A 21,482-nucleotide genomic window follows, 5' to 3' on the forward strand; every position below is an offset into this window, starting at 1 on the left:
TCTATTTTGTTACCTATTTTCTTAAACCTTTTAATTACAGTTACTTGAAAGTTGTATCTACCAATATCTGGATTATATGTAGGTCTTTCCCCTTCATCTGTTTTCTTAGATTGGCTTTTCAGTCGTTTGATCATGATTCCTGTGATATCTACTTATGTTTGACTGAATGGTGGACATTGTGTATGAAAAACTAGAAGCAATGGATAATGTTATTGCCTCCAGAAAGGACTGTTCTTCTGCCAAATAAGTCCCCTCAGGGATCAAATGGAGGTATTGGTGAAGGCTGTTCTATTTTCTGGTTTGCCCTTATTTTGAAGGCATGGGTAGGGTTCTCAGATGAAAGCCTTCTCTTTTAAAGACCCTAAAGTCATTTGTCTCTCCTAGCAGTATGAAACTGCTGAATGTGCTGGTTAGTTTTTGGGCCTCTTAGATGCTGCTTCCTTCAGCTAGGCTTCTCAGCTTCTTGCCCGGTGCAGTTTAGGAATTGGCAAATGCATTTGAAAGGGAGAGCTGTGGAGAATTTCAGGCTCTCCTCACTATGATCTTGGCCTCTCAAGTCTTAGTTGCTCTGGTTGTTCACCAGTGATTTCGAACAGTTGTTTTTTGTTTTATTTATATTTCATGGAGCCAGAAAGGCCAGTCTGATTCAAGCCACTTGGAGAAGCTGAAGTTTCCAATTTGTACTTGTATTATTTTATAGCATTCTCAAAGCATGATAGGATGGTTTTTTAATAAATATTAAGCTTGTACTCTGGGTATTTTGCTGTAGCCTCCTAACACTGAAGTAAAAGATATCATCTGATTAATGCAAGAAATAGGAAAAACATTTATTGAGTTTTGAGTTTCAAAAACATGAAGGTCCTTATTTATTTATTATTAAAGATTTTATTTATTTGAGAGAGAGCGGGAGAGAGCGCAGCAGGGTGAAGGGCAGAGGGAGAAGCAGACTCCCTGCTGAGCAGGGAGCCCGATGTGGGACTCAGTCCTGGGTCTCCGGGATCATGACCTGAGCCAAAGGCAGACGCTCAACTAGCTGAGCCACCCAGGTGCCCCAGCCCTTATTTATTTTTTATTATGTTCAGTTAGCCAGCATCATTAGTTTTTGATGTAGTGTTCAACGATTCATTGGTTGTGCATAACACCCAGTGCTCATCACAACACGTGCACCCCTTAACACCCATTACCTGGTTACCCCATCTTCCCACCCCCTCCCTTCTGAAACCCTCAGTTTGTTTCCTGGAGTCCAGAGTCTCTCATGGTTTGTCTCCCTCTCTGATTTCTTCCCCTTCAGTTTTCCCTCCCCTTCCACTATGGTCCTCCCTGCTACTCCTTATGTTCTATGTTTGGGTGAAACCATATGATAATTGTCTTTCTCTGCTTGACTTATTTCACTTAGCGTAATCCCCTCTATTTCCATCCATTTCGATGCAAATGGTGGGTATTCATCCTTTCTGATTGAGTAATTTAATTCCATTGTATATATGTACCACATCTTCTTTATCCATTCATCTGTTGAAGGGCATCTTGGCTCCTTCCACAGTTTGGCTATTGTGGACATTTCTGCTGTTAACACTGGGGTGGCCCTTATTAAACATCTTATAATCGTTTCCAAGTCTCGTTGGAAATACAACAAACATCTTCAAAAAAAAAGATGTAAACTACTAATGTACTTCCATGTCAAATGAATTCTAGTATGGTGCATACTGTTGGAGGACAAGAATAAATATGTACTGTATACCACTGTTGGGTTATTTAATCATCAGAACAAGCAGATGATGTTTCCATTTTAACAGATGAGGAAAAGTGGTCAGTTGTAAAAAAAAAATTTGAAAATAGATAAAAATAGGTTTTAAAAAATCACCCACAGTCCACCTGTGAGAGATAACCACTAAGAACATTTTTGGTCTAAGTACATGTCTAGTCTTTTTCTAGCACTTATAAATGTATAATATATATTATTATGAAGTAATGAGTTAGTAACATTTTGCTTTAAAAAGTGTTTAGATTAGCTATATGCAGTTCTAGCTTAAAACATTTTTAAACTTTGAAGGATTGATAAAATTCCAGGGGTGCTGACAAAAAGTCTTTTAGAATATACGCAGCTGATGTTTTCTTTTCAGTGATGATCTGGACAATGGAGTATTGGTTCTCTAAATTAGGAATTAATGTCAATTGATACACATTATATAATTATATGTTGTGATTTTTTTAAGTTGGTGTGTTTTAATACTTTTTGTTAAGCTTCCTAATAACTTTTCTGTTTATATTTTAAAGGCCAAACTGTTTTCAGATAGTGGTTCAGCACTTTAGTGAAGAACATTACATTTTTTACTTTGCAGGAGAAACTCCAGAACAAGCAGAGGTAAGTTAATTGTTTTCTCAACTATTGCAAACCTTTATTTAGCTCATGTTTTCTTTTTAAGAAACTATTGCATATGTGATAAAGTAATAAAAAGGAAGACTGAAATCTAATCATCTTTTTATTTCAAGGAATGAGAACTCTGATGTGTAAATTTTTTTTGAAAGAAATGCAGGAAAAAACTCAGTGAAGGGCTATTAGGAATGAAAATGCCATTTTAAACTGACCTTTAAATACTGTATGATGTTGAGTCCAACTGAGAATGCTCATTTAAAATCCTCTCTGCAGAAAGGTTATAGAGATTCTCAGTACAATTGAAAGGTAAGCCAGTTAGTTTTGCTAACAAACATTGTTACTCTTTACTGGTTGAACTTCATGTCTAAAAATAGAAGTTCAGTCATCAAAAATAAAAGTATTTTAGGAATTTTCTATTTTTCTCTAAGTCTTCATGTGATGTCTACTTTCAGCACTAGGCAATGATCCATGTGCAATGCCCTTCTTAAAATTTCTATTAAATTTTAAGCATTGCTGTGATGAGAGAATGTTTTCCAAAAGCTCTTTTTAAAAATACTTTGATTTCTTTGAACCATAATATTTCAGAGGTGTTTACTGGTACAAATACAGTGATACTTCTTCTGCTTATACTCTACGGGAAGAATCTGAAGGTGGTTAAGAGGTCAAAGAAAACAACTTTGTTGTAAATAGAAGATAATTTGCCAACTCTGGATGTGAGGCAGAAGTTCTTAAAACTGGATCCTGGCATGCGTCCCTGATTCATAAATTATGACAGTATCTTAGACTCTAGAATTGATGACTGAGCCACATTAAGTTTTATGGTTCACAAGTGAATGTCATGTTTCAAATCTTTGCAAAACATTTCAAATAAATATTATTAACATATAACACACAAAAAGCCTCGTTTTGTGGGTATTATACACAAATATTTAGATGCAAAAAGTAGAGTTCAAAGCATTTAGATAACATATGTATGTGTATATATTTTTAATGCTAGAAATTGAGTTAGGAAAGAAATTTAAACTTCAGTTTCCTGTCCTCCAATTATTTCATCAGATTCCCTTTTGGTAAATAAAGATGTGTTACATACCTTGATGACATTTCAGTATAAATAGAACATTTTTTTTGTTGTATTTATATATAAACTTTACATATTCTTTATTTTCATATACCACTTAAAGTCCAAAAATACCATTGGTATTTCCAGTTTTGTTACTTTGGTAGCCTTTGGGATCTGTGGTTACTCTCTTCTATTTCTAAAAGCTATGGTAATTGATTAGGTCTTAATTTGTTCTGTAAAGATGTCCTCTGAACATTCAGAGTTCAGACTGAAATAGTCAGCAAGCTAAAGATATAACTGAGTAAAGCAGTAGTGCAGAGCTTTGTGGAAATAAGCCAAAGATTAGATTTATTTTTGATAAACCTAAGACTGTTCTCGCCTTTCTCCAGACCACTAGATAAACATTTAAAAATACAGCTTCAATTTAATTTAATATTAGCCTAAAAATTGTTTTGAATCTAATGTTTTGTTTCAAAGGCTTACAGATAACCCAGATCCCCTTACACATTTCTACCTATATCATGGTCTAAGGTAAGATTAGGTGCTAGTCATCAAGTCAGTCATCATGTGATCAGTTGGTTTTGCAGTCAGTCCTCCTTTCACAAAATAGAACTGCTTAATAACTTCACGTGGATTTTACTTTTTGGCTAATTAATGGTCCCTCATGGCATACTTAAACATTAATTTAGGGATTCAACAGAAATACAATTTTAAGGATGATTATAATTGTTTTGGTCATTGCTTTATTTTATGGAGCCCCTAATATATTAAAGTGCAGCATACCCTGAGTATAGAAATGACAGTCTGGAGCAGGAAAGGACTGCTGAACTTGGAGAAAAAAAAAAGAACCCTGATGATTGGAAACTGAATAAACTATTGTGTATTTCTTTGACATGCTGTTATTTTTTGTAGGACTGGATGAAAGGTCTGCAGGCATTTTGCAATTTACGGAAAAGTAGTCCAGGGACATCTAATAAACGCCTGCGTCAGGTGAAATTTAATTTTCTTTGATTTGATGTTGTCACGTTTCGCTTTATTACTTTGCTCTTTATTTCTGTCAGAACTGTTTTGGGCTACATTTCAAACACTTCTGAGTTCTTTTTTTTTTTTTTTATTATGTTCAGTTAGCCAACAGAAAGTACATCATTTTTTTGGGACATAAATACAGTGGAATATTACTCAGCCATCAGAAAGAATGAATACCCACCATTTGCATCGACATGGATGGGGCTGGAGGGGATTATGCTAAGTGAAATAAGTCAAGCAGAGAAAGACGATTATCGTATGGTTTCACTCACATGTGGAACATAAGGAATAGCACTTCTGAGTTCTTAAGAGAAGTTTATCTTTTCAGGCATTTTAAAGCCATGCTTCCACTTGGTTCCATAGCAGGAGAAATATTTATGAAAAAGAATGTTCTTTATATACCTGTTGGGTACTTAGTCCCATAATGCCATCTTTTGAAAACATAACCAAGGATTTTTTTTCTTCTACTTAAAATAATAATACCAAACCATCAACAACAGAAACCATTCTGTTAGGCGCCTTCTTTTGTTTTTTTTCTTGAAAGAATTATTTTGGCCTATTTCAAAAAAGTACAACTAAATGTAATTATTGAAAAGATCATCTGACTTTAAGTATTAATACAAATAAACTTTTCAGTTCTTCACTTTCTAGTGATTGCTTTGAAGTCTATTATGTAACTGTTATGTAGGTTCTTATTTGAACCTTGACATGTCATACATGTTCATTTTATAGAGAGTTAAGCTGGGCTTTCTCTTTCTTTCTAGGCATGTAAAGTCAACTCTATACCCTCCATAGCTTTGCTTTTTTTTTTTTTAAATCTATATTGTTATCCCTAGATAGGTGGAAAAAGTTAAGTAATTTTAATATTCTTGGAATTTTGAGGAACATTTAGTACAGTATTTATTGACCAGAGTGATTCTTATTTTATTCATGGAAGTTTCCAATAAGCTTTGTGAATTTAATATATTGTTCTATTGCAAGTCGATAAATGGTTAACATTTAGATGACTGTAAGTTATATTTCCTGTAACCAAAAGTCTAACCCTTTCCCCAAGGACATTTAATTATATACATAATTGTGTTCTCAAATCATATTTTAACATTTTGTAAGCTATAAAAAATCAGACTGAGTTTTTGCAGGTTGTCCTGTGTGAAACTTTAGCTATGAAGTTATTTTTAGCTATAATACAACAGAATAAAAAAATGATATAATAAAATCATAGCTAACATCTCTTGAGCCCTTTTGCAGGTACTCTCCTGTCTGCTTTTACGTGTATTATTTCGGATCTTTACAACCACTTGCAGTATAGATTTTATCCTAATTTTATATCTGAGGAGGTGAGGCTCAGAGAGGCTGACTTGTCCTATGCCACACAAGTAGTATGTGGCAAGAGGGAAAGAGAACCTGATACTAGAAAGTGAATGATCTAAGTTTTGGCATCAGAACTGACAAATAACCTAGCTTCTTTGGATTTGTATCTTTTTCTGTAAAATGAGAAGGCAGAATCAGTGTTGTAAAAATATTTTCTACCTATGGACGTTTATAGATCAATCTTCCAGATGAGCTTTATATAACCTACAGGATTTTGATTTGGGTGGGGACGGTTTTTTACTTACGTTAAAATACAAAATGCTCTTCTCTATTTCCATTTTCTCTGAACTATTTTTTAGTAAAAAAGCATTTCATTAAATTGCTGTAAAAATGTAATTGGAGGAACAACTTATAAATCAAAACTGCATTTTTTTTGAAAAGAATCATTTTAAATGCTTGAATGTTGTATTTTATACGTCACATAAAAAGGAAAATATAATTACAGGTCATAATGTATGAAGAAAGGGGAAAAATAAGTCATTTTTGGGTTTTTTATTTCTTAAATAGTAATGGCTTTTGAAACCTAATGCATAATTCTTGAAATCTGAGGTAACAATTTTTGTGTTTTCCTTAGGTCAGCAGTCTTGTTTTACACATTGAAGAAGCCCATAAACTCCCTGTAAAACATTTTACGAATCCATATTGTAACATCTACCTGAATAGTGTCCAGGTAGCAAAAACTCATGCAAGGGAAGGGCAAAACCCTGTATGGTCAGAAGAGTTTGTCTTCGAGTAAGTCTTACTTTATCATTACGTTAAATCTTTTACCCTGCTGCGTGTTTCTCTCTCTCTTTTTTTTTTGTCTCTGTCTCTAAACTACCAGAACAAGGTGCCGAGTCCAGGCATTTTAGTAGTACTTACATTTTTTTCCCCCGCTTTTATTAGTGAAGTGCTATGTCCTTGGTTTTTCACTTGGTTATTAATAGGAATTAGTGTTACTGACAGGTTCAAAAACATTTAGTAAGACACACATACAAAATGTTTACAACGGTTTCCAGGATTTACTTGAGGAGGTTCAAGATAGTAGGAAAAGTATGATTTGCTTGTCTGCATTCCTGTATTCCAGATAATAACACGTTTTGAATCCTGCGTGCATCTTCAGATTGTTTAGTGGCAGAAATAAGGGACTTATTTGATCCTAGAAATAAAAGAATCAGAATTTGATGCCAGGATATTTTGTTAATTCTTTTTCTTTTTGCTCCTCTAGTGATCTTCCTCCTGACATCAACAGATTTGAGATAACTCTTAGTAATAAAACAAAGAAAAGCAAAGATCCTGATATCTGTAAGTTGATACAGAAACTTCTTTCTGAAGTAAAACATGTTTTGTATATTTTTTTAAATTCATAATGAAATGTAGTCTAAATAAGTTCAAATAGTATAATTTGACATAGTTTCTTTTTGTACTTCTAAAAGTTTTGATTGTTGAGGAAGAGTTTCTCTAATAAGAAAAAAGACCAAAATGGCTAAATTGTACATACTGTAAACTTAAGCCCTTGATATTAAAGTATCTTTCATCTCCTCTTCCCTCCCAGTGGACAGGAACAACAAGAGAACAGTGAAAGTGGCCATCTTTCTGTGGTGCTGCCACTAGCCCTTCTTTGTACTTTTTAGGTTTTTCCTGTTTTCGTATAGTTTTATATAAGTGGATAAAAGCACTCTATTAAAACTTCCTTTAAATTAGTCCACTGTTTATTCATTTCTGGTAAACCTTTTCCGTTCTTGTTCTCAGTAGCGCACCTTCTCCCAGCCTGTTGCTGAAAAAGGTGGCAGTGGGATTTAGCAGTTCACATCAGAGTGAATTAGGTTAATACCTTCTTAAAAGGCTTAGGGAAAGAAGTGATATGCATTAAGATAGATCAAAGCCTGAATTTTCCTTACAAAATATTCTGCTTCTATACTATGTAAATGTTTAACATTTTTTTAGTGGTTCCCCATAACTTTTAAGATAAAATCCAAACCCATCGTAAATACAGAAGAAAGGCCCTTTCCCGATCCACTCCTCCACCCTGTTGCTCTCCTAGCTCATCTTTGGTATCTTTGGTATCCTCTCTAGATATACCAGCCTTCTTAGAGCTCTTAAGCAATCCATGGATTTTAAAAGTGCCCACCATACCTTCTTTGGACTGTGCTCTCTTTCTTGTTCTCTGCCTTTCTACTTAGCTACACCTCCACATCCTGTTAAATGTCAGTTTAAGGATTACCTGTTTGGAATGGATTTTTCCACGGGCTGAATTACATATTCTTTCTCTGTACTTCAGTAGCATTAATGACTATTAACAGCACTTACCACACTGTGCCATGACTGATTTCTTGCCTTACTATGACCTCCATGCAAGTCAGAGACCATGTCTTAATCATGTCTGTATCCCATGTCCCTGCCTACCATAGTCTGGCACAAAATAGGCATTGAGTAAATGAATGAAGTATCAAGTATTGAATTTGTGTTACTACTGAAAACTCCTTTAAAGCATTTAACACTATGGAGAAGACAAAATGTCAGGAAAATTTACTGGTATGACGAATAATAGTGTCTTCTTTTTAGACAGTAATCATTGGTGTTTTTCTATCAAAGTATTTATGCGCTGCCAGTTGAGCCGGTTACAGAAAGGGCATGCCACAGATGAATGGTTTTTGCTCAGCTCCCATATACCATTAAAAGGTATTGAACCAGGATCTCTGCGTGTCCGAGCACGATATTCTATGGAAAAAATCATGCCAGAAGAAGAGTACAGTGAATTTAAAGAGGTATTAAGTTATTTACCAGTCTAATTATTTTTTATGGAATTAACATTAAACATTTAAACAAAAGATCAATTAAGTTAAACATAGTAATGTCATAGCTTAATGCACCAGTGATGGGCATAGAAGGTTGAAAAGCCTTGCAGTAGTATGATGTTGGTCTTAAGAGAGTATAAATATGTAGGCTATAAACTCATTCTGTTTTTAATAAATGTATTCAATAGAACATATTTCTAAATAGAAGAATGTAAGAGAATTCCTGTTCATCTCATTGAGAATGATTAATGCTGTGTACTTTCAGTAATCTTTCTTGATGTCATTTTTAGCTTATACTGCAAAAGGAGCTTCATGTAGTCTATGCTTTATCACATGTATGTGGACAGGACCGAACACTACTGGCTAGCATCCTGCTAAGGATTTTTCTTCATGAAAAGCTTGAATCATTGTTGTTATGTACACTAAATGACAGAGAAATAAGCATGGAAGGTAAAGTACGAATGTCTTGGTGTGATACCTTAAAAAAAATACTTGGAAATTAAGTTACTGTTTTTCCTTCATTAAAAGTTAAAGTTGGAATGTCAGTTCTGATTCTTGTGCTGACTAACATTTGGCAGTTTCTGTCATGGCAAATTATTCCGTTAGAAGCCATAAGAAAGTGACTTCTTTATCCCTATCAATGGCTCATGGTACTTGATTATTAAGAATAGTTTGGCGTACCTACCATATTCTCTCATTTACTAATTCACTGCACAAAAGTTAGGTGACAGCTACATTTTATTTCTAGCTTTTATAGATAGGTAGTTCCCAGGCAATTGAGCTGGACACACAAGTGCTTTGTAACGCTTACAAATTTGTCACAGTTAAACCCTTTTCAGCTAGCACTTTGGCTTAGTAATAGTGCTTGCTTCTAGGTTCCCCAATAAACTATAAAAGCTAAAACTATTTCCTCCTAATCACAGAAAAGATAAAAGACAGATTTGTCAGGAAAGATAAAGTGATGGTCCAGATATTATACTGAGATTGTCTTTTTTTGGCAATATGTGTGTTTTTTAGGTCATTAATAGCCATTTTTTAAGGTAATAATTTATACTGGGATTTTGTGGTGGTAGTTTTTTTTTTTTCATTTTCTGCATTTAAAAAAATTGGAAGTATATTTGATATACAATATCCTGTTAGTTTCAGGTATGTATCACAGTGATTTGGTATTTTTATACATTACAGAATGACCCCCATGATTTATACCACTGCGTTATATTCTTATTTGGAAATTAACTCAGCATTTCCAAAGTGTGGGCTCAGTGGATAGCAAAGCTGAATTCTGATCTTATTTTTGGGACTCACTGGCTCTTTGGTCTTAATAAGTCATATAACCATTCTAAGCCTTTGTTTTTTCTTACGAATATGCCAGTGTCAACATCTCCTGTTGATCTAATGAATAAAGTCCTTTGAAGAGATGTTTATAGAAATATAGGATGTCATTATAATCAATACTTCAGTGCTGCATATAAATAAGCATACTTAAATGGCTATAATGGTTGAGGGAAAAATGAATTCATTTAATTTCTAATCTGGTTTCACATTAGTACAATCTTTTATATAAATAATCTTTTAATATAAATATTTATGTAGATGAAGCCACTACTCTATTTCGAGCCACAACACTTGCAAGCACCTTGATGGAGCAGTATATGAAAGCCACTGCTACACAATTTGTTCATCATGCTTTGAAAGACTCTATTTTAAAGATAATGGAAAGCAAGCAGTCTTGCGAGGTACGAATTTCATGTTTTAAGTATTTCAGCAAAGAACATATTTTAATAGGTGATGCTTTATAGCTAATTACATTATAAGGAAAATATATTAGCTTTCTAAAATTATTCATCAGGGCATTTACACGTTTTGTAATACATTTAGAAAAATAGACAAAATGTTAGACTTTTTAAAAAAGATGCCCTTTGAGATTAAAAACCTCAAATTGCACCAGAAATTAATGAAAGTACTTTCTCATTTATCCTACTGTACTAATGATTTGCTAATGATACGGTATGCTGCTTTCAGAAAGTGTACATTACATAAATTGAAGTTTTTGGTGGAGACTTTGGTTGTATAACCCAGTTAAGGTCTATGAAGCACTTCCTGATAATAGCCAGGGGTATCTTGAAGGTTTTGGGGGTAAAAAAGTAGAACATAATCCATTCAAAAGCAAATAAAAACATCCCTTTAGGATTATTAAGGTTTCAGTGTAAATGCATAATAAACCATTAAGAGAAAGAGTGGAATCTCACATGGCTCTTCTCTCATTTTATTTTGAAGGTAGAGCAACTACAGAAGGAAGTTATGAAATACGTTTTTTAGATCTGATACAAAATTAATAAAACAAGGAATTGCTTTTGATAATGTACATTGGGAGCTGTCAAATGTTAATTTTGCACTACAGTTGTCAGTTTTTACTAATTAACCTAAAGGGAAGAAATTGAAGATTTAGTGTTGAAAACCTGGGGTAATGCCATAGTTGGCCCAACTGAAAAGGATACAGAAACCAAGCAAGTCTACAGAGAGTCTGTGGGTACTAGATCAGGCTAGGGAATTCAGACTTACACAGATGAATCTACTCCACTGATTCTAGATCAGAATTCTTAGATTTCAAGGTTCAGTGAACCTTGAGAAAGGTTCATTATTCTGTCTATAGCATTCAGAAAAGCCTTTCTACTTTAATCAGTATTTTTTTCCCAATAAATACAATTAAAGATAGATTTTATAATACATGGTGATCATTCTCATTTAAATACTCCTAGTATATTTGTTATTATTTGTGTATATGTGATCATTAAAGCTGGATTTTTGTCTTCTAGTTGAGAATACTATTTTAAAAACAAAGTCTAATCCATTTTCTGTGGCTGTAAAAATCTATGGTAAAGCATGGCAAATGAATAAAAGAGAGCTTTAACACTGGTATTAATCCCGGAGCAAATGAAATGTGCTGAATAATCACTGCTTTTTGTATAGTTGAGTAATTGGAAATTAATGGTAAATGAGTTCCACAGAGCAAACTACTTAAAAATTCCCATTTATATCCACCCCAAGACTAAAAGATTGAAAAATGGAAAAAGAGAACCTTGAAAACAACTGTTTGATAACCTTGATTAATTTGCATTTATAATTGCCGAGATGCATTTATGTTAATTTATTCCTTCTCTTAGTTAAGTCCATCAAAGTTAGAAAAAAATGAAGATGTGAACACTAATTTAGCACACCTATTGAACATACTTTCAGAGCTTGTGGAGAAAATATTCATGGCTTCAGAAATACTTCCACCGTAAGTGGTGAAATTTTAATTTGACAAGAAATTGTGTATCTGCATTTTGAAAAATTTGTATTTCTAAAATGTGTAAGCTTTTCCACTGTCCTAATTAATGTTTTTTACTCTGAAAAAGGGTTTTTCAATCTTCCAAGGTGAATTTTGTTTAAGGCAAAAGAGTGACTTGAAGAAACCACAGTGGTATATATAATATTTACATTAAAATAAATACTAAATTATGTTTTTACACAGGCTAACATGTCTGGTTTACACAGTAACTTGGGTAATGAATAGAGACATAATCTCAGATTTGAGGAGATCATAAATATCTTGGTTAAACATACCAGACAGTTAGTACCTGCTTAATGGCTTTTAGTTTAAGTGAACTCACTTATTCAGGTAGAAGTTATCATAAGTCAAAATCCATCTCCCTGGGGCGCCTCGGTGGCTCAGTCGTTAAGCGTCCGCCTTCGGCTCAGGTCAGGATCCCAGGGTCCTGGGATCGAGCCCCGCATTGGGCTCCCTGCTCGGCGGGAAGCCTGCTTCTCCCTCTCCCACTCCCCCTGCTTGTGTTCTCTCTCTCGCTGTGTCTCTGTCAAATAAATAAAATCTTTAAAAAAAAAAAAATCCATCTCCCTGGAATCTGAGCTTAGTATTTCCTTTGTATCCTCATTCCAGTACTTTTTTTTATTTTTCATTAAGACAGAAGCATTGTAAAAATGGTAAGATTTCTACCAAAGTAAATGTAAAGTATTGATTAAATGAATTGATGATGAAAACAATTTGTTTTCCTTATCTCTTGTCAAATGTATCCTTCACTGCTTGTAGCAGAGTACTTTTTGGGGGTCGGAGCCAGTTGCATTAAAATGAATATTTGGCAAATTAAGCTTTTGGCTGCAATGAGATCAGCATTTCTTTTCCTTGCTTTATGTATTGAGATGATTGTATTGTTTTGGCAGGACACTGCGATATATTTATGGGTGTTTACAGAAATCTGTCCAGCACAAGTGGCCCACAAATACCACCATGAGAACAAGAGTTGTTAGGTAAGGCTCATCAATCCACTTGCTAAATCCCTATGGATAGCGTGCATGGATAGTCTAGTGGGTGTGGAAATTTGAAGAGTAACAGTATATATAATTCAAGAGTTTTTTCTTTTACTTTTATGTCAGAACCCTGTTGAGTATTTTCTACTCAGATGGCTACTAAACATTAACTTTAGTTTACTAAGAGATATTTATCTACCTTGTGTGTTTTCTAAAAACCGGAGCACTCATGTATAATCAGTTAACTATTGGGAATTTTTATCTTATAGAAAGAATGAGGTTAAAAGTTACATAACCAGCAAAATCTGTAGCTAACTTTATATAGTACTCTTCATATACACAATACGTTACCTACGTGCATATATGCACATACATCCATACAGAGACAGAAAGAAGAGCGAAGGAGGGGAGAGTGGGAGGAGTGAAAGCGGGATTGATGTGCTGCTAAGAAGGAAGAGCAACAATTGACTGAGTGATGGGTTTGTAGCAGTCTGTGACCCTGGGCTCATCTCCAGCCAGAGCCTCTAGTTCTGAAGTTGGGTTTCAGTGTGCTCGCTGTGCAGTAATTAGGAGGAATTGCTTTGGCAAGTCACAGAATGTTGTACCTTGTATACAGGTACCTTCATTATCACTATTTTAACTTATTTTTCCAATGAGGAAGCAGATCTGTAGATGTTAAAATTGTTTGCTTAAGGTTCTACAGAAAGGTTGTACTAAGGCAGAACTAAAGGCCAGCCTTCTAAGATCCAGTCAGATCTCTTAACACTTTTGTAGGCTTTTGTTAAAGTACACCCCAACGCGCTGAACACAACTGGAAATTCAGTGCAAAAGCATCAGAAAATATAGCGGTCTACTAATAATATTATATGTAGAATACATACTGCCAGTCATGTTATATCCCATTAAAAAAAATTAGACAACCACTAAAGACACTAATACCATACAATTAGTTGTGAAAAATGTGTGTCAATCTGCCCGCAACCTAAGTTTTGGAAAGAGGCTTCTACTCTTTTTGTAGATAAAATTTCTCTTGGTTAGTAATGATAGAACATAAGTACTAAAGAACTGTAGATTCTATATTTCTTTGCTTTAGTAGTGACTGAGAGGACTTAGAATTGGCAGCCTAAGTTTCAGCACAGTTTTGTGTGTGATGTAAATTAAAGCCTCTGTAAACTTTCCAACGAGTATAACTGTTAATCAAACACAGCAGGAATTTCTGCTGTGTGAATTGTCTGACACTACAGGCTTTTTAAGGGGCATTTATGCCCAAGGTGATGATTTCTTTCCCTACTAGTAAGCTTTTAAATACATGTGTAGGTACCTACTATCCCTTTTACATTTAAAATCACTTCTAAAAATTCACAGAAAGTAGATTTGCATACTGAAATTCTTTTGTGATTAAGTGTTGGTAGGTTATATTTCAGATTCAAACATGTATCAAAATGTTTTCAAGCAAAATTTATGCAAGATTCTTCACAGATTAGTTTAAAATAGATATTTAAAGAGCTGATAATTGTGTATTATAATTGCAATAAATGCTATATGAGAAGTAACAATCATTTTCTAAGAGTCCAAAAAGTAGCAAACCGTCATTAGGTTGGAAAGTAAATGATAAAAGTTTGTTTATCGTCTGTAATGGAGAAGGCGAAAGGTGAGATCTTTTTCTTTTTTGCCATAAAATCTTTATAGCATTCAGTTGTATACATTTTCATTTATGAAGAAGTCACTTTTCTCAGTAGAATGGATTCTTATTTTTAGGATTCATCAGCAATATCAGTATAATCAACTTGATTTATAACAGACTTTATTAGGCTATTCTATTTAAATAAGGAATGAGAGAATGTGAGTTTTAGGACCATACAGGCCTGTGTCTCCATAAAAAGGTTTTTTTATACTCCTATAGTATTTCAGAAATTCTTAGTGTTCCTAAGGCTACTGCGTCCTCAAAGTAAGTGTATTAGAACAAAGAGTTGCCAAGACCATAAATGTTACAGATATAATTTAAATCTTCCCAAACTGAAAATTCCAAATTTGGGAAAAGCAAGTAGTGTATGAAGCAGATACATGTTCTTAAAGTAAGATACTTTAGCTTACTATTTTCTTGAAGCTGTGTTTGGGCTTCTTTACATCAGTTCAAAGTTCATGGTTCTACAAGTAGTAAAATTTTTATTATTTTTATGTAACATATATAGTTTTCTAAAAAAAAAAATTTCCCTCCTATTCAGTGGTTTTGTTTTTCTTCGACTTATCTGTCCTGCCATCCTGAATCCACGGATGTTTAATATCATCTCAGGTAATCAGCTTTTGATAAAATTTTGGAATTAAAATATAATTTGGTATTATTTGGTAAGGTTCTTTTTTTCTTCTTTTTTTCTTTTACATCTGATTTTTTATTATCCAGTTCTAAGACTTGATATAAAACATTCCAAAGCACCTTTTCTTCTTCCTTCCTTTTGCTACTTTACCTTCTCTTTCTGTTTTGCTTCTTTTCTTTCCATCTAGTATCTGAAGCCTGAGGTGGCATGATTAGACACATACCACTTTTCCCCCATTCCTACCTGTGTCTCAAAGTCTCATTATGATAATGACTTTTTCCAGTCTACAACCTGGCTTTTTCAGTTCGGTAGAAGTTTCTGTGTGCTTTTAGCCCAGGCTAGACCCTGTCACTACACTGCAAGTTGTATTTTAAGATCAAATTAAAATGATAACTACAGTTGCAGTAGGTGCTCTGTGAATACTTAACTGTGGGCCATTAGAGATGGAGAGGTTTGTTACCAGTTAGATAATGTTAATTGGCTAGTTTAAACTCCAACAAACCAGATTTGGTTTTACTTATTGCCCATATGTCCATTATGCAAGGACTTTCAGATGTCATAGGCATCTTTTAAAGAAAGAACAGTGATATTTGTGACTACAAATGTAATAATGAGCCGTTATTAACAGAAGGAACCTGAACCATTTTTCTTTTAATAATTAGAAGCTCAAAGTTGTATTTAAAAATACTTTGGACTAAATCTTAAGTTTTACCTTATATATAGTATAGTCATCACATCTCTGTCATTATCTTCTATTGGTACCAAAATAGTTAAATCTATGTTTTTATTAAGAATTAAGGGTTTAGAATTCTGGAGAGATTTATCTGAATGTTGGCCTCCAAACCACTAAGGCAGTACTCATTTACAGTTCAGCAGCTTAAGATACACAGAGTACTGTCTAAAATTAGGCAGTCAGATAAACTTACCTATACATTTTTACTGTTAAATAATTGTTTTAAGGCTTATATATGTAATAGTTGCATATGATTTTCATTTACACCCTACTATGCATATTCTATAGGGAAATGTTTCTTGACCAATCTTTGTTATAGTTTATAATATTCTATTGTTTTTTTTCCCCCCCTCAATATAAAGCATAAGCCCCAGACTTAATCACTTTAAAGTGATTTTTTTGTAGTCATTGGAGGTTGGGAGTAGTAGGGAATTGCTCAGATTGCAAACTAGTAACCTGAGGGGGTTGAAATTAGCTTTGTGAACTGTCGTGAAGCAAGTGTGTGGAGTGACAGTCTTTTTAGCGATAAAGATAAAGCTTTAAGGTATTGTGAAATATCAACCGGTAGAGAATTGCTGAGTCTGGCAGCAGCACCCTTTTCACAAACTAGAAGTATTGATAAGTGTATTTAACTTTCCCCCTTTAACTCAGGTTTTCTTGAATTATACAGGTCATATCATTTCTAAGAATGTCAGTAGTTTTAGCAGTAAAGAAATATTAAAGTGCTAACTTTATACTGCTTTACCTGAAAATGCCTTTGGAGTTAGTGTCATTACCTAAGCCCAATTCTCTCTTACAGATTCCCCGTCTCCTATTGCTGCAAGAACACTGATATTAGTGGCTAAATCTGTGCAGAACTTAGCAAATCTTGTGGAATTTGGAGCTAAGGTAAAAACATTTTGATACTTTAAATGTCGCTTACAAATGAAACCTGGAGATGATAAAACCATAGAGTATTATAGTTTTCAGTAGTGTCTATTTCACATAAACTATTTCATAGTTATATTTTTGTTGGTATGTGTGCCTTTTAAAAATATTTTTAAATTTTAAATTTTAATGAAATTTTTAAAACCACTGTTTTAGTGAGTATAGGAAACTGTATTTTCTATTTCCAATATACTCAAATTCTACTTTTTTTTCTTTTTAAAGATTTTATTTATTAGAGAGCATGAGAGGGGGGAGGGGTCAGAGGGAGCAGCAGACTCTCCGCTGAGCAGGGAGCCCGATGCGGGACTCGATCCCGGGACTCCAGGATCATGACCTGAGCCGAAGGCAGTTGCTTAACCAACTGAGCCACCCAGGCACCCTTGCATCAAATTCTCCTACTCTTAAATATAAAAATTAGTAAGAATATTTTTAAATGTACTCGAGTCCGTTTTATTATTTATTTCACCATAAACATTTGCTGTAAATAACTTGGACAAGTTCTTAAAACACCCATATGTGATCCCACTACCTAATGATAAGGATTGTTAATATTCTGGTAGTGATCATACTGTGTTGCCTGATTGTCAATATTGAACAAACTTCTTGCCTGGAAACGTAACTATTTTATTATTCTTAATTATTATGTCATCATGTAGCTGTTAAGTACTCTTCTACTCAATATTTAGATGACTGCCAACTTATCACTGTTAACAAATACTGCTATAACAAGTATCTATATATATTTCCTTTCAAAATTGTCCAGTTATTTCCTTAAACTAATTTGGAGCAAAATTCCTAAATAGGACTTTTTGCTTCCCAGAGCCTTGCCAAAACTCAGTATTATTTTGTTTAATTTTTGCCAGCCTGCTAGGCATAATGTTTCTTTGACTTTTTTCATGTCTGTTTCTTTGGAATTGATTGATGAGGTCTTTGTCATCTTTTATTTATTGACTTTAAAAGAGCTTGTGTTAATATTAAACATTTTCTGTTTTACAACATAGCACATTTTCAAATAGGCTTAATATTTTAGTATGAAGAGCAGTTTATAGTATAGTATGGCTTAGCTTTTGAATTATCTGAATAGTGAGGCAGGTTGTGAGTAAACGTATTGCTGTTGCAGTCTTTTGCACACCGTATTTTAATTACTTATATTTTCTGCTAGATTCTAACCTCTGGGTTGGGCCCATGTTTATTTTTAAATGAATTACAGTTGACCCTTGACACACAGGTTCAAACTACACGGGTCCACTTATGGTTTTTACTGTTGTAAATATATTTTCTCCTATGATTTTAATAATTTCTTTTCTCTAGTGTACTCTATTGTAATAATACAGAATAGAACACATGTAACATACAAAATATGTGTCAATCGACTGTTTATGTTATCAGTAAGGCTTCTGGTCAACAGTAGGTTATCAGTAATGTTTTTAGGGAGTCAAGTTATTTATGGATTTTCAGCCACTCATGGTTGGTGCTCTGGGTTTTCTTTTCATCCAGAATTTCTTACTCTTTCATGAAAATATTCCAGTTCTTCGGTATAGCTGTCTACTTTTATTAGAAGGAAAATTTGTATGATTAAATTAATTCTTGTGAACATGTATTACTATTGATGGATATAATTAGATTTGTAAGAATCCTTGCTACATATGTGGTGGTTATAGGTGTTTGTTTTGATGCATATGGTAAATGTTTTGTTTTTATACTTTTAGGAGCCGTATATGGAAGGTGTCAATCCATTTATCAAAAGTAACAAACATCGTATGATCATGTTTTTAGATGAACTTGGGGTATGTATATAATTTTTCAAGTACTTTGAGACCTAAATTTAATATAGCTGAGAGTTAACTCATTTAAGCAACAACTTTCTTATCCAGAACTTTAAAACAAAACGGGCACCTGGGTGGCTCAGTTGGTTAAGCCTCCTTGACTCCTGATCTCAGGCTCGTGAGTTCAGGCCCCACACTGGGCTCCACTTAAGAAAAAAAAAAAATGCCTATTTTTGTCTCCCTTCATAAACAAATTGATTATAAACATTTATTCTTACGCTAAATGGTTCATACCAAGTACTCACTATTGTGGCTTTTGTACTGCTTGTGTTATTTTTTAGTTTCTGTCTTGTTTTTCATTATTCTTTTAGCTGTTCCATCTCCTTACTGTGATATTCTGTTGCTGCTTTTACTTAGCTGCTAGTGTGTGGGACTTGAAACAAGGTGGATGACCCAGATCTGACCAGGTTAAATAAGTAAATGGACTACAGAGTGTTCTTGGGGCTTTACTAGGAACAAAATACATGGATTTAGTATTATACTTCATTCAGTGGGACTACCAATGTCTTATTTGGGCCTTTACAAATAGTGATTATAAAATTAATAGAAATGGTATATATAAATAAAAAAAATTCCCTAAGATCCTGTATTTCTTAGTAAAGTTGAATTTTCTTGTTGTAGATTTACAGATAATGGATTAATGTAAAATATATTAGTAATTCAGTTCATATATAAAACAAAGGTTTATCAAAAAGGTTATCAGTTTAGCCAGGTTTATGGCATTAGGGAATGCTAGGGTAGGAGACTGAGGTGTCCATGTTCTGCCTTAATGTATTCAGATCCAGTTAAAACCACAACCACAGCAGTGTGCAGTGAAACTAACCAGCACTTCCTGAGGGCCTCTACTTTGCTACCTCAGGGGTAAAAACCATTGTGAAAGAAGTTATTTACAACACAGATCCATACTTAGAATAAAAGTGAGAAATACAGGGGCAAATGCGAAATGTCCATGTTTCTTATATATGAACTCAGGGACGTTTAGGAGATAAAAATATTTCTTATTACCAAAACCACAGTTGGGTCAGCGATTGAAAATAATTTTTCTATAGTATTGTTTAAAGAACTGTGAAAATCATCCAATATTTAAAGCCACCGAGCTTTAACTTAAGCTATTATTTCTAGGTTTTTAGATTCTTCAGATTCATGGTTAGGACTCCATTTATTTTCCATAGTCACGGCTATCTACAGTCCAGCTTTCTTACCACTTTCCTAGTTATGCCTCACAATGTAGTCTTTTAAACTGCTTAGAATTCCCCATATTCTACTACTCTTCCTGCCTCCTCACGTCCCTGCATTCCTTTACCACCTAAGTCGAATCCTTCTTTCAAGACTCACTTCAAATACCTCCTTCAGAAGGGCTTTGATGAGCACCAAACCTGACTCAAATACCTTTTCTTCCACTTCCTGAGTATCCTCTGCGTATCTTTGATATCGGTGTTGCTCTGATCAGTTTATCCCTGTCTTCTAGAGACACTACAAGTTCTCTGAAGGCAAATACTGTAGTGTTTTACCTCTATAATCCTTCATTCACTGAATGAATGGATAACTGAGTTAAATTAACAAGAATGAACTATATTTCAGTTGTTTCATGCCATAGAAAACTGAGCGTTTTGCAGTTTTTAGGAATGTACAGCAAACTAATTCTCACCATTAGGGAGAAGAGTAGATTTATTCAAGACTACCAGCAATCTGCGTCCATGCTGAATTTTATTCTGAGGCTCAAACTAATGTTAGTATTTACTGCTAATAAAGTACAAAGTTTATTTAATGAACCTTACCTGAAGAAACCATAAGTAAAACTGATCATTCCACCAAGTGTTTTGGACAGAGTCCACAGATAATTATAAGCCTGACAGGTTCTCCTCACACTTCCATAGTGTAACTTTTATGTATACTGATAAATTTGGACAAACTATAGCAGCTAAATAATGAAACTGAGTCTGAGAGAGTGGAAGAATTTTAAGTTTAGCTTGCATTTAATCCAGATTAGCAGTTACACTGTTTTGTTTTTTTGGTCTATGTGCCAGATCAAAAAAACCCAAAACGCTTTAAGAATTTAGGAAGCCTACTTATTTAGAGTAACAGTAATACTGTGTAGTATTCTGCCATGCTTTGTAAGAAAATTGGAACCTGGATTTGATGTGAATACTGAGGTCATAGAACCTTTGTTTTACCAGAAATAAATAGCACTGAATGATACATAGCATCTTAGATTCTTTTTTTTTTTAAAGATTTTATTTATTTATTTATTTGAAAGAGAGAGAGAGCATGAGAGGGGGGAGAGTCAGAGGGAGAAGCAGACTCCCCGCTGAGCAGGGAGCCCAATGTGGGACTCGATCCCGGGACTCCAGGATCATAACCTGAGCCAAAGGCAGTCGCTTAACCAACTGAGTCACCCAGGCGCCCAGCATCTTAGATTCTTAAGAGAAATTTAAGAGAACATTATGTTAAGAATTCTGTTTGCTATAAGCAATTAGGATATTTTCAGAAGTGACTATAAAGATTTGTATTTCTAAATGCAGTTTTATTCTCTTAAAGAATGTACCTGAACTTCCAGACACTACAGAGCATTCTAGAACTGACCTGTCCCGTGATTTAGCAGCACTGCATGAGATTTGTGTGGCCCATTCAGATGAATTGCGAACGCTCAGCAACGAACGTGGTGCGCAGCAGGTAGGTTTTTGCCAGCCTTCATTAACAGTGATGTTTGATTAGTACTTAAGCAGAATGTCAGCATAAGACTGAGAGGTAAGTAGCTGAATTAT

General features: G+C 34.2%; 2 protein-coding genes across 2 annotated transcripts in view; one reads left to right on the plus strand and one right to left on the minus strand.

Moving 5' to 3' along the window:
• Positions 1 to 21,482, plus strand: part of RASA1 (RAS p21 protein activator 1) — a 104,125-nt gene that overhangs the window by 80,885 nt on the left and 1,758 nt on the right. Inside the window, exons 12-24 of the mRNA XM_028114533.2 lie at positions 2,275 to 2,362; positions 4,347 to 4,424; positions 6,406 to 6,563; positions 7,039 to 7,115; positions 8,406 to 8,578; positions 8,899 to 9,058; positions 10,202 to 10,344; positions 11,773 to 11,888; positions 12,830 to 12,916; positions 15,142 to 15,209; positions 16,764 to 16,852; positions 18,601 to 18,678; positions 21,256 to 21,390. Coding sequence (XP_027970334.1) covers positions 2,275 to 2,362; positions 4,347 to 4,424; positions 6,406 to 6,563; positions 7,039 to 7,115; positions 8,406 to 8,578; positions 8,899 to 9,058; positions 10,202 to 10,344; positions 11,773 to 11,888; positions 12,830 to 12,916; positions 15,142 to 15,209; positions 16,764 to 16,852; positions 18,601 to 18,678; positions 21,256 to 21,390 — 1,450 coding nt within the window. The remainder of the gene's footprint in view (positions 1 to 2,274; positions 2,363 to 4,346; positions 4,425 to 6,405; positions 6,564 to 7,038; positions 7,116 to 8,405; positions 8,579 to 8,898; positions 9,059 to 10,201; positions 10,345 to 11,772; positions 11,889 to 12,829; positions 12,917 to 15,141; positions 15,210 to 16,763; positions 16,853 to 18,600; positions 18,679 to 21,255; positions 21,391 to 21,482) is intronic.
• The window catches only part of CCNH (cyclin H), a 41,209-nt gene continuing 23,278 nt past the window's right edge, over positions 3,552 to 21,482 (minus strand). The window contains exon 11 of the transcript XR_015768187.1: positions 3,552 to 8,531. The gene's annotated coding sequence lies outside the window, so the exon portion shown is untranslated. The remainder of the gene's footprint in view (positions 8,532 to 21,482) is intronic.

Source organism: Eumetopias jubatus, unplaced genomic scaffold, assembly GCF_037043125.1.
Source record: "Eumetopias jubatus isolate StellerSeaLion01/CBP00866 unplaced genomic scaffold, mEumJub1_p1.0 scaffold_5, whole genome shotgun sequence".
Classification (NCBI taxonomy): Eukaryota; Metazoa; Chordata; class Mammalia; order Carnivora; family Otariidae; genus Eumetopias; species Eumetopias jubatus.